Genomic DNA, 14,651 nt, shown 5'->3' on the forward strand with positions numbered 1-14,651 from the left:
CGGCCTCGAGCTCTCCGTCCCACCTGTCACTAGGCTCCAGCACCACCATCAGCACCATCAGCCTCTTGCGGTCTTCACACTCCCACGCTGCCCGAACTCCGCAGCACCGCGATCCCCCTCAGCAGCGAGGGCTCTCCGACAGCATGTCCCTGCTTCCTCCCGGGTTTCGGCACCAATGTAACGCAGTTCATATATACGGGAAGAAGGAGGCGGGAACCGGCGAACATTCAACAAAACTTTAATATAAAATAAACAAAGAACAAAACGAAAGTAATGCCGGCAGACGTCCGCGATATCCACACAAACATAATAAAACATAACATAAAATCCAGGCCTGGTCCTCTCTCGTCCTTCACTGTCGTCGCTCCTCCTTTTATGCCTCCGGAGCTCCTCCGTGAGAGACTCAAGGTCGGCGCGCCTCGCAGGTGATGCTCATTATCACTTGCGTCACTGGCCTCGTGCCGTTCCCTCACGGCTCTCGCCCGCCCTGCCCGTCACATACACATTCCAAAAAAGTTGGGACAGGTAGCAATAAGAGGCCGGAAAAGTTAAATGTACATGTAAGGAACAGATGGAGGACCAATTTGCAACTTATTAGGTCAATTGGCAACATGATTGGGTATAAAAAGAGCCTCTCAGTGTGGCAGTGTCTCTCAGAAGTCAAGATGGGCAGAGGATCATCAATTCCCTCAATGCTGCGGTATGCAACGCCATGTCATCCGGACTAAAGAGGACAAGGACAACCCAAGTTGTTATCAGCACTCAGTTCAGAAGCCTGCATCTCTGATGGTATGGGGTTGCATGAGTGCGCGTGGCATGGGCAGCTTACACATCTGGAAAGGCACCATCAATGCTGAAAGGTATAACCAAGTTCTAGAACAACATATGCTCCCATCCAGACGTCGTCTCTTTCAGGGAAGACCTTGCATTTTCCAACATGACAATGCCAGACCACATACTGCATCAATTACAACATCATGGCTGCGTAGAAGAGCCTGCAGTCCAGATCTTTCACCCATAGAAAACATTTGGCGCATCATAAAGAGGAAGATGCGACAAAGAAGACCTAAGACAGTTGAGCAACTAGAAGCCTGTATTAGACAAGAATGGGACAACATTCCTATTCCTAAACTTGAGCAACTTGTCTCCTCAGTCCCCAGACGTTTGCAGACTGTTATAAAAAGAAGACGGGATGCTACACAGTAGTAAACATGGCCTTGTCCCAACTTTTTTGAGATGTGTTGATGCCATGAAATTTAAAATCAACTTATTTTTCCCTTAAAATGATACATTTTCTCAGTTTAAACATTTGATATGTCATCTATGTTGTATTCTGAATAAAATATTGAAATTTGAAACTTTCACATCATTGCATTCTGTTTTTATTCACAATTTGTACAGTGTCCCAACTTTTTTGGAATCGGGTTTGTACTATCTCTGTATTAAAAAATGTATTTAGTTACCACTTGTAGTACACTTGAACCTCTTTCATACACTTTCAAATATACTCATCAGACATAAAAAATAAACTTATGATGTATTTCAAATATAAGGATAATATATAATACATACATACAAAATGTATTTATAATGTTTTGCCTACATATTTTTATACATGAAATAATTAATGTAATAATAATTCAATAATTAAAGATAAAAAGGCTAAACAATGCAGATTTATTTTTACAGTCAACTTTGAACATATTTACCAAGAACATATTTGCCAATATATATGTTAATAGTTTTTTACTTGTAACTAATACATTTCTACTGTATTTGTCATGAGATTCATTTAAATAGAACTAGGTGATAACTACATTTGAAAAGTCCACTAAATTTTTATGTAAAGTGTTCATAGCACACTTTTAAGTAATGCTCTTATAAAACAGTTCTGTATATTTGTTTACTTTATCTGACTACACTTAAAATCAGTTTAAGTCTTAGTGCAAATTAGTGCATTATGTTAAGTGTACTTACATTCCCACAGCTGGGAAAATGTATTTATAACTAGTACATTATTAAATCAATTTAATTAACCTTCGGATTACTATATAAAAGTCTACTAAAATTGAACTAATTTTTAAAGCATTCAAAGCACACTTTTAAGCAGCTCAGTATTACAAACACATTTCATAGTTTCTCAAGCTATATCATACTATAGATTAATGCAAAGACTGACAGTTGTGTACAGTGTGGTGTTGGAAATTATGTCTTAGTTTAATCATTTTAATCGGTCAGGATTAGTTATAACATGCGTGAATGCGGGATGTAATGCCACGTTATTAATTATATTTTTGAAACGTAATTAAACTCAGGACAATATTATGTATCTCACGACTTTATATCCTGCATTTAAGCATATATTGGGAGTTTAGTTTAAATATGAATAAATTATATCAATAAATGTTGGTAAAAATTGGTAATCTCATTGGTATTGATAGCTTTTGGACTCTGTGATTTATCCTTTGAATCAAATAATTGTAATATGAATGTCTTTTTTGTATGTGAATTTCTATTTTGTGTGAACAGGACTTTTATTTTGGTGTGGCGACATGATGTCATAAGGCTGTGACACGTTCCTGCATCTGTGATTCTTCAGAAGAAAGGTTTGTGTTTTTAATCATTTAAAGTGTTTAAATCAATACAACCCTTTCAGACAATTATATAGAGAACTGTGAAATAAGTTAATTATTAATGAATGTGACATTATAATGTATTTAGTAACATTAATGAACATAATTTCTTATGAGTAAAGCTCATCCACACACAAGTAACAGAAAAGATGCATCTCGTTTCGCTCTCTATATTGTGAATCAGTTCATCATAAACACTGTTTGGTCTCTGGCAAATAATGATAGAGAAACAAACTTTTAAGATTCAATGGAATCAAGTGATTCACAGTTTGTAACATGTGTAATGACAACATAACTGACAATGTTTTCATGACACACTCAGAGATTTAGTTTGGATGTGTTTTTCTTTCTGTTAATTATTCTCATCTTGATCATGACAGAGTGTCCAAACACACAGCGAAACTCCTGGTGAAGCGACTGAGATCCACGTGACACACTATTATAAAGATGGAGTTTATTAAAGAGGAGAGTGAAGACGTGAAGATTGAAGAAACATTCAGAGTCAAACAAGATACTGAGGAACAAACAGGTTGGTGTCATTCTCAGAGTCTTTCTTCAGTCATTCTGTGTCATGCTTCTTTTTATTTCATTTTTTGTGATATAATGATGGCACACATTAAATTAGAAAAAAAAAAACTAATAAAATAAGTAATTTCTTTTTTTGTCATCCTCAAAATCACTTAATAAAATCAGGGTTTGTAAACATTACTTCTTTCCAGGCATACTGATTAAAACACCTTTACTCCTCAAAATTTACATTTTCAGTTTTCAGCTGTCTTTTGAATATTGTCAGGGATTCTGCTTTCCAGATGAAGGCAGGAAGATCATTCCACCGGCAAGGAACAGTGAACGAGAATGTTCTGGAGAGTGATTTTGTGCCTCTCTGTGATGGTACCACATAGGGGTGGGACAAAATATCGATATGGCGATATATCGTCATCCTTCTCTGTGCGATACGAGAATCGTATCGCTGCGCCAAATATCGATATTTTAATTAAAAAAAATAAAGCGCTATATATAGATTTCTTTGCTCAAAGCGTCCTACTTCAAGGCGGCGCTCAACACATGAATGAGGGAAACGTGAACTTAAGTTAACTAGCCTAAGAAAAAGAGGTTATTAACAGGATGGCGGACAGCAGTGTGAGTAAAATAGATGCCCCAGCCACGTTTAAGTTCAAAGTCTTGACGCACTTTTATACCATCGATGTGACAGTCGTAGACATCTTTGACGTTCTTCACCGAGCGCTTAGATATACACGGGAGCATTTGAAATATTAGGGATCCTCTGATAGACGCCTGCTTTCGAACGCTCCCGTGTATATCTAAGCGCTTGAAGAACGTCAAAGGGTCTGTTTGCACCTGGTGACTTCATGCATTTTCTCTGATCGGATAGCTATCCGATCGTGAAAAGACCAGGTCTAAATGCCTAAATGCCTAAAAACGCATTTGAGACGGATTTAAATCCGATCGCTCAAACCACTTCAGGAGATGGTCTGGGACGCATTCCAGTCAAAACTGTCTATGCTCAGTCTAAATGCATCTGGTTGTTGAAACTACATATGTAAATTTTACTTCTCCCAAAAATACTAAAACTGAAACATGTGAGAGTCAGATATGACAACGCTACTGCATCACACATCGCCGCAGATCTCTTCAGCAAGCTGACGCGCAAACTGCCGCATATGAAAGTGAAAGTAAGTCGCAGACGCATAACACACAATTATCTTCATTAAAAGTAATGAGACCTTATACCAGTGCTGTTGCCGCTCTCTCCTATTGCAGTCTTTGATTTTGAAATTAACTGATGGTCAATAAAATGCACCTCATATTTCTTGCTTTCGGTGACGTGAACTCTATTAAATGTACATATAAGATCGGATTTATCCGTTAACCTGCACTTAACCTTTTCACGTGCATTTTGTTTTCATATTAAGACCAATATCGCGATGTATCATTATAGGATTGTCTAGCGATATATCGATTATCGCAGAATCGCTGACTCGCGATATTATCGTTATCGTGAGCCATTTATCGTGATCGTATCGTATCGTGAGGTACCCTCCGATTCCCACCCCTAGTACCACAAGCCTTCGCTCATTCAGTGATCGCAGGCATTTGGTAGGGATGTAGACACATAAGAGTGAGTGGAAGGGATGTAGTGTAAATGGAGAAGAGGAGGGGTCCAAGAACTGAACCCTGAGGAACACCCATGGTCAGTTGATGAGCTTTGGATACCTCCCCTCTCCAGGCAACCCTGAAAGACCTTTCTGTGAGATAGGATTCAAACCAGTGAAGTGGAGTACCTGTGATGCCCAGTGATGAGAGGGTGGACAGGAGGATCTGATGATTCACCATGTCAAAGGCAGCAGATAGATCGAGCAGAATGAGAACCGATGATTTGAAATCAGCCTTTGCAATCTGTAGGGATTCAGTGATCAACAGTAGTGCAGTCTCAGATACCTGAATGAAAACCACTTGTTCAAGTGTTTTTGCTATGAATGGTAGGAGAGAAACAGGTCTGTAGCTGTCTACAAGAGACATGTTTAATGTGGGTTTCTTAAGCAGTGGGGTTACCCGAGCCTGCTTGAATGTGTTAGGGAAAGTGCCAGTGTGGAGAGATGTGTTGATAATGTGTGTAAGTGCTGGTAAAAGTGTAGGAGCGATGGCTTGTAGAAGGTGTGAGGGGATGGGATCTAGAGGGCAGGTGGTGATGACACGAGAGGAGAAGTTTAGATACTTATGTCTCGGTGAGGGGGGAGAAGATTTGTGGCTTTCTGGGGTTGCCGAAGTAAAAACTATGGGAAATAAGACTGAAAAACACTTTTTAGAAAGAAATGTAGTAAATGCTGTTTTTAATGTTTGTCTAATTTTTGTGTGAAGCACATGGAAGCTGACAATATTCGATATTCAAAATTCTTCACAAAAACTGTTCTGCAAAACTTTGTCTAACATTTATAGGTAAATGTCAGATTTGAGATCTGTCTGTAATTAACCAGTTCTCCTGGGTCAGACTGTGGGTTATAGTAACTTGAGTAATGTTGAGCGAGTTGATCTCTGAGCTTGTGTGTGTGAGTGAGTGAATTTTGACGAGAGGTTCTGAGATTACAGTTTACACACTTTTTAATTGTTTATTGAGTATAGGATCTAGTATACATGTTGTTGGATTTGATGTTTTACTTCACTTTTCATGTCTGTTTCTTTGTGGAGTTAACTTGTTTTTGTTTCTTTTTACCTTAGATCTGATGACATTGAAAGAAGAGAGTCAAGAACTGAATGAAAGTGGAGAGAAAAATCAGGATGAGAAATGTCCAGATTTCATGACAGGGGAGAAATCTACTAGTTCCTCACAGACTCTTAAAACAGAAACTAGAAACCTCCAGATGAGAGTTCACACTGGAGAAAAGCCTCTGACCTGCCAACAGTGTGGAAAGAGTTTCACTCGAAAAGAAAGCCTTAAAGTTCACATGAGAATTCACACTGGAGAGAAGCCTTACACCTGTCAACAGTGTGGAAAGAGTTTCAGTCGAAAAGAAAGCCTTAAAGTCCATTTGAAAATCCACACTGGAGAGAAGCCGTTTATATGCACTCAGTGTGGAAAGATATTTACACAGAAAAAAAACCTTAATGCCCACATGAGAAATCACTCTGGAGAGAAGCCTTACACCTGCAAACTGTGTGAGAAGAGCTTCTCACGAAAAGAAAGTTTTAAGGCTCACATGACAGTTCACACTGGAGAGAGGCCGTTTGTTTGTGATCAGTTTGGAAAGAGTTTCATATGTAAAGAATACCTTAATCATCACATGAGGATTCACACAGGAGAGTACTGTTTTATATGTCATCACTGTGGAAAGAGTTTCACAAAAAGAATAAACCTTGAGAATCACATGAGAATTCACACTGGAGAGAAGCCTTTCATCTGCCCTCAGTGTGGAAAGAGCTGCACAACGAAAGGAAACCTTAATATTCACATGAGAGTTCACACTGGAGAGAAGCCTTACAAGTGTCTTCAGTGTGACACGAGTTTCACGTATCACGCATACCTGAAACGGCATTTGAAAACTCATTCTGAAAAGAAAACACTGTTTTCCTCAGTGTGATAATGGGTTTAGAAATAGGAACAGTTTCATCTGTGCATTCACTCTGGAGAAAGACAGTTCAATTGCAATCGTCTAATATAAACATCACACTTACAAATACATATAAATAGTCATGTAAATGAGAGACCCTGTTTGTGTTCTTTGTTTAAAGAGTATATGTATCTGTTAGAAATTAGGGCTACTTTCACTCTGCAGCTGAATGTGGGCTTCATATGACTGTCCACTTCTTTTATTTGTACCGTTATGTTTAATTATATCCTTTTATTTATATTCTTCACAATATCTTTGCTGCTGTAGTTTCAAACATTAAGTGTTTAAGGTAAGCGGCATTTTTATTTAGACTATCAAGAGGCAGGTAAACAACATCGTACTCCCATTGGTCTATGGCATGCAACGTCAACTGGCGGCCCGCGGGCCAAATCCGGCCCGCCAGAGATTTCCATCCAGCCCCCAGAATAATACTGAATTCAGGAATAGCCTTGTAAGAGGAAAAAGTTTAGGGCTGGTCCGAATACCATTTTTTGATGAACATCGACTATTCGAAGCTTCGGAGAGAGGGGCTGAACATATTTTTCTCTCTAATAAAGGCAGGAATCTGTGTCTGTATATCCGTTTGCATTTTTATTATTTCGAGAACCGTTCATCCAATCGACTTCACAGGGGAGTGCAGTGTCGCATTTGGTGCAATATAGATGGACACGCGAGACGCGACACATTCAGAATTAATAAACTTTTAGTAAACTACAGTTAGAGCAGCGCGAGCGAGAAGCGGCGCACCTCACGCGGGCAGGGCTTATGCTCCGAGAACGGACACTGCACTAGTGATATAAAACGCACACACACAGGTCTGTTAAATTAAGCAATACTTTTAAGGTAGTCTAATAATTGTCTGACTAACAAATTGACACAGAAATTTAAACAAAGAAAAACGAAATTAAGTTAAATTAAAAACGAGATTAATTTAGATTGATAATAACGGGTAAAAATGCTAATACATTTTGTCTATTATTCTATTTTCCACAATGTCAAAGCAACAAAACACAAGCTCAGACATGCACAAACTCCGCTGTTCTGCGCTCTAGCCAGAGAACACTCCCGTTGCTGGAACACGCGTCGGTTCTATTTCTAGCATGCACGCGTTTTCTGCGTGGCTCGAGCGCGCCTGAGACGCGTGTCTCAGTGTGCAAACTCCAACCTGTTAAATATGGGAGCCGAAATAAAAACGGACACGCCACGCAGCTGAGTCGCTCACGCAGCCAGTGTGTCGCCGGCCTTATTCAAGGGGGAATGAGAACCGTTTTTTATTTTTAATCTAACGAAACAAAAAGCCTTCTGAAAAGTAGCTTGTGCCATAGCCTGCCTTCAGTCAAGAATGACGATAAACGCGTTCTCTCATTGAACATCTTTTATTGTTTCACGTGCTCATTTTTTCACAAATGTCAAAATTTTCCTTGCCTGGGATTTGCGCACAATTGCGTGACAGTGATGGACAGCTTGAAAGCCTCACAAATATGAAGCCTTAAATATCGCTATCGCCCCCTGGTGGCTTGCTGCAGTACAGGTAATATGTAAAAAATAACATAAATTTGGAATTAGAATTAGTATATCAAATAATAACATACAGTATTAGGATACAATTCGAATTTTATTTTATATTACGAGTATCTGGCCCTTACAGTGTCTGCAGTGAAAAATTCTGGCCCTTGGACAAATATAGTTGATGACCCCTGGTCTATGGCAATGATGTAAATGGTAGGTGTGGCTGTAAGGCTCTGCCTTCTTTCACATTGAACTCTTCTTTGGATAATTTCTTCTGTTCAATCCACTGAGGTCAAATAAGTAAAAAATGAACACACTGGAGAGACACTTTATAGAAGAAAATGAAGCTGTACTTCTGGTGAAACAAGAACTGACAATGTTTGCCTGTTTAATACTGTATAGCTGCTTGCTTTTAAACAATCTATTGAATAAAGTGCTGTTTAAATAATTGTGATGTGACTTTATTGAAGTGCCGAATTGCAGAGCTTGTGCAAACATTTCCACATTGCTGAGTTTCATTCTTTTCTTATGCTTTCTTTAAAAAATCACTTGCTGTTTTCTAATATTAATTGCATTTAGTTAATTATTGAGAGGAAAGCGTGCAGCACATTTATATATTCATCTTTCCCAGCATCCCTCCTGATCCACACCTGCACCTGTGCACCCTCATCAACACTGCCTTCATATGCCGTTCCCTTCTCCTCACTGTCTGGTCTCGTCAAAGACAAGCACCACAGACCCTGCCTGGTTACGCAACAGAGTGCTTACTGATCTACTCATCTGAGACACCTACCTGATTGTTCTTGATCCGTCTTCTGTCTGCCATCTTCTGTTCCCCCGTGTTGCCTGCCTGGATCTCCTGCTCATCTGTCACCTGCATCGCACGCCACCTGTACAGAGAACTCATAGCCAGCTAAGTCTCCAGCAATCTATCATCAACCATTTCATCCTTACCTGTCTTGCATTCCCGCTCTGCATCCCTCATATCTACTCACCTCTTCTGTCCTCTTCTGTTTATGACAGAAGACCAGACGTAGAAAACAAAATAGGAAATATGAGCTGGAAGCTTGCAGGACATATCGCGCCAGTGGCTCAGAATAGCCGCGATCTGTTCGAATACACGGACTGATTCTTTCGCCTCGTCGTCATGAGTCCCTTGAGTAACGAGACTGGACCAGTGTTAACTTTGTTGATCCAAGAGAACTCCCTGATCTCACCGGATTGGAGAGCTTCGTTCCCCAGTATGTATCACAGCCAGCCCCAGAATGCTGCAGAAAGACTGGTCTTTAACAAACCAAAGAGAGCGCATGTCACACCTCTCTTCATCAGTTTGCATTGGCTGCCAATAGCTGCTCGCATCCAATTCAAGGCTCTAATGTTTGGCTACAACGGCCGCAAGGCTCTAATGTTTGCGAACGACCGCTGGCTCTGCACCACTATACCTTAACTCACTACTTCAGACTTATGCGCCCTCCAGAATCTTGCGTTCTGCAAGTGAACAGCGCCTTGTGGTGCCATCACAAAGAAGCACAAAGTCACTTTCACTGACCTTCTCCGGGTCTGTCCCTGGCTGGTAGAATGACCTACAATGCTCTATCAAAGTACCCCATGTCGTCGGTTAAATATACTGCTGGATCTTTAATGTTGTGGGCCTGTTTTTCTGCTGGAGGTCCTGGACATCTTACATACATGGTATCAAGGATTCAAGGATCAAATGCTAACAGATAAAAAATCAAAACCTGAACGCTTCTGCTAGAAATCCAATAATGGGCCATGGTTGAATCATCCATCAGGACAATGATCCCAAACAAACATCAAAACCAACACAAAACCAGCACAAAATGAAGCTTCTGCCATGGCCATCCCAGTCCCCTGACCTGAACCCTAAAGAAAATTGGTGAAGTGAACTGAAGAGAAGAAGCACCAACATGAAGCTGGGAATCTGAAGGATCTGGAGAGATTCTGCATGAAGGAATGGTCTCTGATCTCTTGTCAGGTGTTCTCCAAACTCATCAGGCATTATAGAAGAAGACTCAGAGCTGTTATCTTGGCAAAAGGAGGTTGCAAAAATTGGGTGCCAATAATTGTGGCCAACATGAACAAGAGAAAAATAATCAATTGTTTTACTTAATGAAAGGTTAGAAATTTGTGATTTTTTTTTAAATGAAAGATCAAAAGGATAAATTATGCAGATTTATTTTCACAGCCATCTTTGCTCATATTTACCAAGGGTGCCAATATTAGTGGAGGGCACTGTACAGGTGCTGGTCATATAATTAGAATATCATCAAAAAGTTGATTTATTTCACTAATTCCATTCAAAAAGTGAAACTTGTATATTATATTCATTCATTACACACAGACTGATATATTTTAAATGTTTATTTCTTTTAATATTGATGATTATAACTGACAACTAAGGAAAATCCCAAATTCAGTATCTAAGAAAATAAGACCAATACAAAGAAAGGATTTTTAGAAATCTTGGCCAACTGAAAAGTATGAACATGAAAAGTATGAGCATGTACAGCATGTACAGGCTCCTTTTGCCTGAATTACTGCAGCAATGCGGCGTGGCATGGAGTCGATCAGTCTGTGGCGCTGCTCAGGTGTTATGAGAGCCCAGATTGCTCTGATAGTGGCCTTCAGCTCTTCTGCATTGTTGGGTCTGGCATATCACATCTTCCTCTTCACAATACCCCATAGGTTTTCTATGGGGTTAAGGTCAGGCGAGTTTGCTGGCCAATTAAGAACAGGGATACCATGGTCCTTAAACCAGGTACTGGTAGCTTTGGCACTGTGTGCAGGTTTCAAGTCCTGTTGGAAAATGAAATCTGCATCTCCATAAAGTTGGTCAGCAGCAGGAAGCATGAAGAGCTCTAAAACTTCCTGGTATACGGCTGCGTTGACCTTGGACCTCAGAAAACACAGTGGACCAACACCAGCAGATGACATGGCACCCCAAACCATCATTGACTGTGGAAACTTTACACTGGACCTCAAGCAACGTGGATTGTGTGCCTCTCCTCTCTTCCTCCAGACTCTGGGACCCTGATTTCCAAAGGAAATGCACAATTTAATTTCATCAGAGAACATAACTTTGGACCACTCAGCAGCAGTCCAGTCCTTTTTGTCTTTAGACGCTTCTGACGCCGTCTGTTGTTCAAGAGTGGCTTGACACAAGGAATGCGACAGCTGAAACCCATGTCTTGCATACGTCTGTGCGTAGTGGTTCTTGAAGCACTGACTCCAGCTGCAGTCCACTCTTTGTGAATCTCCCCCACATTTTTGAATGGGTTTTGTTTCACAGTCCTCTCCAGGGTGCGGTTATCCCTATTGCTTGTACACTTTTTTCTACCACATCTTTTCCTTCCCTTCGCCTCTCTATTAATGTGCTTGGAAACAGAGCTCTGTGAACAGCCAGCCTCTTTTGCAATGGCCTTTTGTGTCTTGCCCTCCTTGTGCAAGGTGTCAATGGTCGTCTTTTGGACAACTGTCAAGTCAGCAGTCTTCCCCATGATTGTGTAGCCTACAGAACTAGACTGAGAGACCATTTAATGGCCTTTGCAGGTGTTTTGAGTTAATTAGCTGATTAGAGTGTGGCACCAGGTGTCTTCAATATTGAACCTTTTCACAATATTCTAATTTTCTGAGACACTGAATTTGGGATTTTCCTTAGTTGTCAGTTATAATCATCAAAATTAAAAGAAAAAAACATTTGAAATATATCAGTCTGTGTGTAATGAATTAATATAATATACAAGTTTCACTTTTTGAATGGGATTAGAGAAATAAATCAACTTTTTGATGATAGTCTAATTATATGACCAGCACCTGTATATACACGTTGCTCACATATTATGGCATCCTAGTTCGTGCTGAATACAGTGTAATGACACTTTTGCCATTAATATGTTTATAAACAGCTGAAAGAAGCACAAATGTGGGGCATGTCAAAACTATTCCAGGGCCCCAGAAGTCCTCAGACCCCAGAGGGTTAATGCTTTTCTTCTGGTTTTTGGGACAAATATCCAGCTTTCTCCATATGACCACACAGAGAATTGGGGAAATTCACAATGACATTTTGCAGGTTCATTTCAATGCATGGTCTTAGCATACTGGGGAGTAAGTTTGGATATCTGACAGTTACAGGATCTTTTTATGGTACTGCAAACTCTGATTTCCTGAACTTTACTACAACAAACCAAGTCAAAAACATCAGTGTGATAACAGAAGTTTAAAAGTGAGCACAACATTTATCTTGTTGAGAGACAGAAGTGCTTGGATTGAGAGAGTATAGTTTGGGGTACACTAATTGATCATTTTGAGTTTTAAAAATGTAAAAAAAAGAGGTAAAAAATTTAAATAATAAGCACTGAATCAAAAGCTATACCACCCCTCAGTTGATACTGTAATAACATAACATTATTGACAAAACAGATTTGGCAAATGCTCCCTTGTGTTTTTAAGTTTGCGCAGTGGAGAATGTAAAATTGATCACTATTACTTTATCCCTCCCTATTCTAGCTTGTACTATCCTGAATGATAGCTGAAACTGGCTAAAAATTAATTTAATTGTAAAAAAAAAAAAAAAGAATTAAAGAAACAAGGAGTGTTATGTTAAGACTCTTTATTTTCTGAGTTGACAGAGTAAAACAGCATTCGTTGTCTCTTTCTCAGCATAATATGAATCCAAAATCCCCTTCAATATTTCACTCTCATCAAACAGGGGAAATACAATCAAATACATTTGGATCTGAAAGATCTATAACAATTCCAAGACTGTGTTTTATTATTGTATTGTATATGTATTTAACTGATCGCTACTGATAAGCCAGAAAACTAGCAGCATAAAACTCTTCCAATAACATTCTTCCTTGTCATATAACATTTGCCAAATTAACATACAGTATGTCTTTACACAGATATACTCAAATGATAAAGTTGGATCTGATAGCACAGTCAAGAGTCAAATCAAGTTTCTGGTCAAGATCAGTCATTCCCCACCACCTGCCTCATTCTTTCCAAAAGGATTCCAGTTCATATTCAGCTGCAGAAAGCGTACGTTGAATGATGCTGTCTATGGCTTCGGCAGCAAGGGGCGCACATGGCTGGCCACATCGTTGAAGGAGAGTGGCAAATAGCTGGGAACTTCATTGCCAGGGAAAGAAATAAGCTGGGCACCCTGACGACTCCTGTTCTCGTATAGCACCCAGACACCACCTTTCACTTTGTGGGAAGAAGCTATGTCACTGAAATCAATGTCATGAAGATTGGCTTCTCTGCGCAGGGTCACGGTTCTTCCTTGATAGTTTGGTTTCTCGAACAGCTGGATTTCAGGGTTGTCCAGGTCATCTGTGACCTTCTTGAGAGAAGAAAACTGGCCTTTGTCATTAATGGTGGCCTACTCTCCTTCCTCAAACACCAGGTGCTTTCCAGCAAAATTCTTGTCATAATACGCCACCCATGGTGCACCAATGACTTTTATGGAGGAGATGACGTCGTTGAAGCCCTTTTCTTCTAAGTTGGTTACATCGTTCTTGAATTCAGCTGTTCTGCCCTCGAAGGCCTCTTTGGTAAAAACAATGATCTTGCTCATTTTGATTGAAGATTTGAGGAGAGAGATGCTGGAGAAAACAAGTGTTTCTGAAGCAGCTCTGCTGGAAACAGTGACTTACTAGGTGTGCAGAGCTGCCTTTTAAAGCACAGAATCGCCAAAGTGGGTGTTGACTAGGTTATGAAAGTACATGTAGGTGTGGAAGCTGAGAAACATGTCAAATCTCAAACTTCTGTTCAGTATCTACTGAAATGTAGCCTAATACAAGGTTCAGAACTCTCTAAAAGCCGTATGTGGGGAAAAACACACAAAAACAACATTGTGTTGTGTTCACTTTGACTGTTTAACTCTCGGATACATGATGCTACTGGTAATGACCACATCCTAAATACTGAATTGACCCACTTTAAATTCAGTAAACCACTTCTCCCTCCAAAAGCATGCGATATTGCCACACCTCCAAGAGAAATGTGCTAAACGAATCGACAAATCCGGTAACTTATTGTTTTTATTGAGAAACCTTTAATGTCAACTGAAGTTTGTTAACTGATAAATGATGTGAATAGTGTTGATATTTTTATGATTAAAAAGTGAGTTTCTTAAAATGTATCCACGCTTGTGTTCATTTGTAAGAAAAGGAATCTTGTATAATGATTTTGCATTTAACTCTTTCCATGTAGGCCTATCTGGCACCTTACCCCACCCTACCCTTAAATCTAACAATGACTCAACAAAATACATAATAGTCATGGCAACAGAATAATACCCCAATATATAATTTCATGATGATAAAATTCTCATGCCCATTGCATCTGTGTATTGACT

The 14,651-nt window shown here is 39.6% G+C and overlaps 1 protein-coding gene across 1 annotated transcript; it reads left to right on the plus strand.

The window, feature by feature from the left end:
• Positions 1–2,049: 2,049 nt before the first annotated feature.
• Positions 2,050–7,234, plus strand: LOC125244301 (gastrula zinc finger protein XlCGF8.2DB-like). The gene is made up of 3 exons (XM_048154349.1): positions 2,050–2,606; positions 3,014–3,162; positions 5,871–7,234. The coding sequence occupies exons 2-3, from the start codon at positions 3,081–3,083 to the stop codon at positions 6,728–6,730; spliced, it is 942 nt and encodes a 313-aa protein (XP_048010306.1). The 5' UTR covers positions 2,050–2,606; positions 3,014–3,080; the 3' UTR covers positions 6,731–7,234.
• The last annotated feature ends 7,417 nt before the right edge of the window (positions 7,235–14,651 follow it).

The sequence above is a fragment of the Megalobrama amblycephala genome, linkage group LG14 (assembly GCF_018812025.1).
Source record: "Megalobrama amblycephala isolate DHTTF-2021 linkage group LG14, ASM1881202v1, whole genome shotgun sequence".
Lineage (NCBI taxonomy): Eukaryota > Metazoa > Chordata > Actinopteri > Cypriniformes > Xenocyprididae > Megalobrama > Megalobrama amblycephala.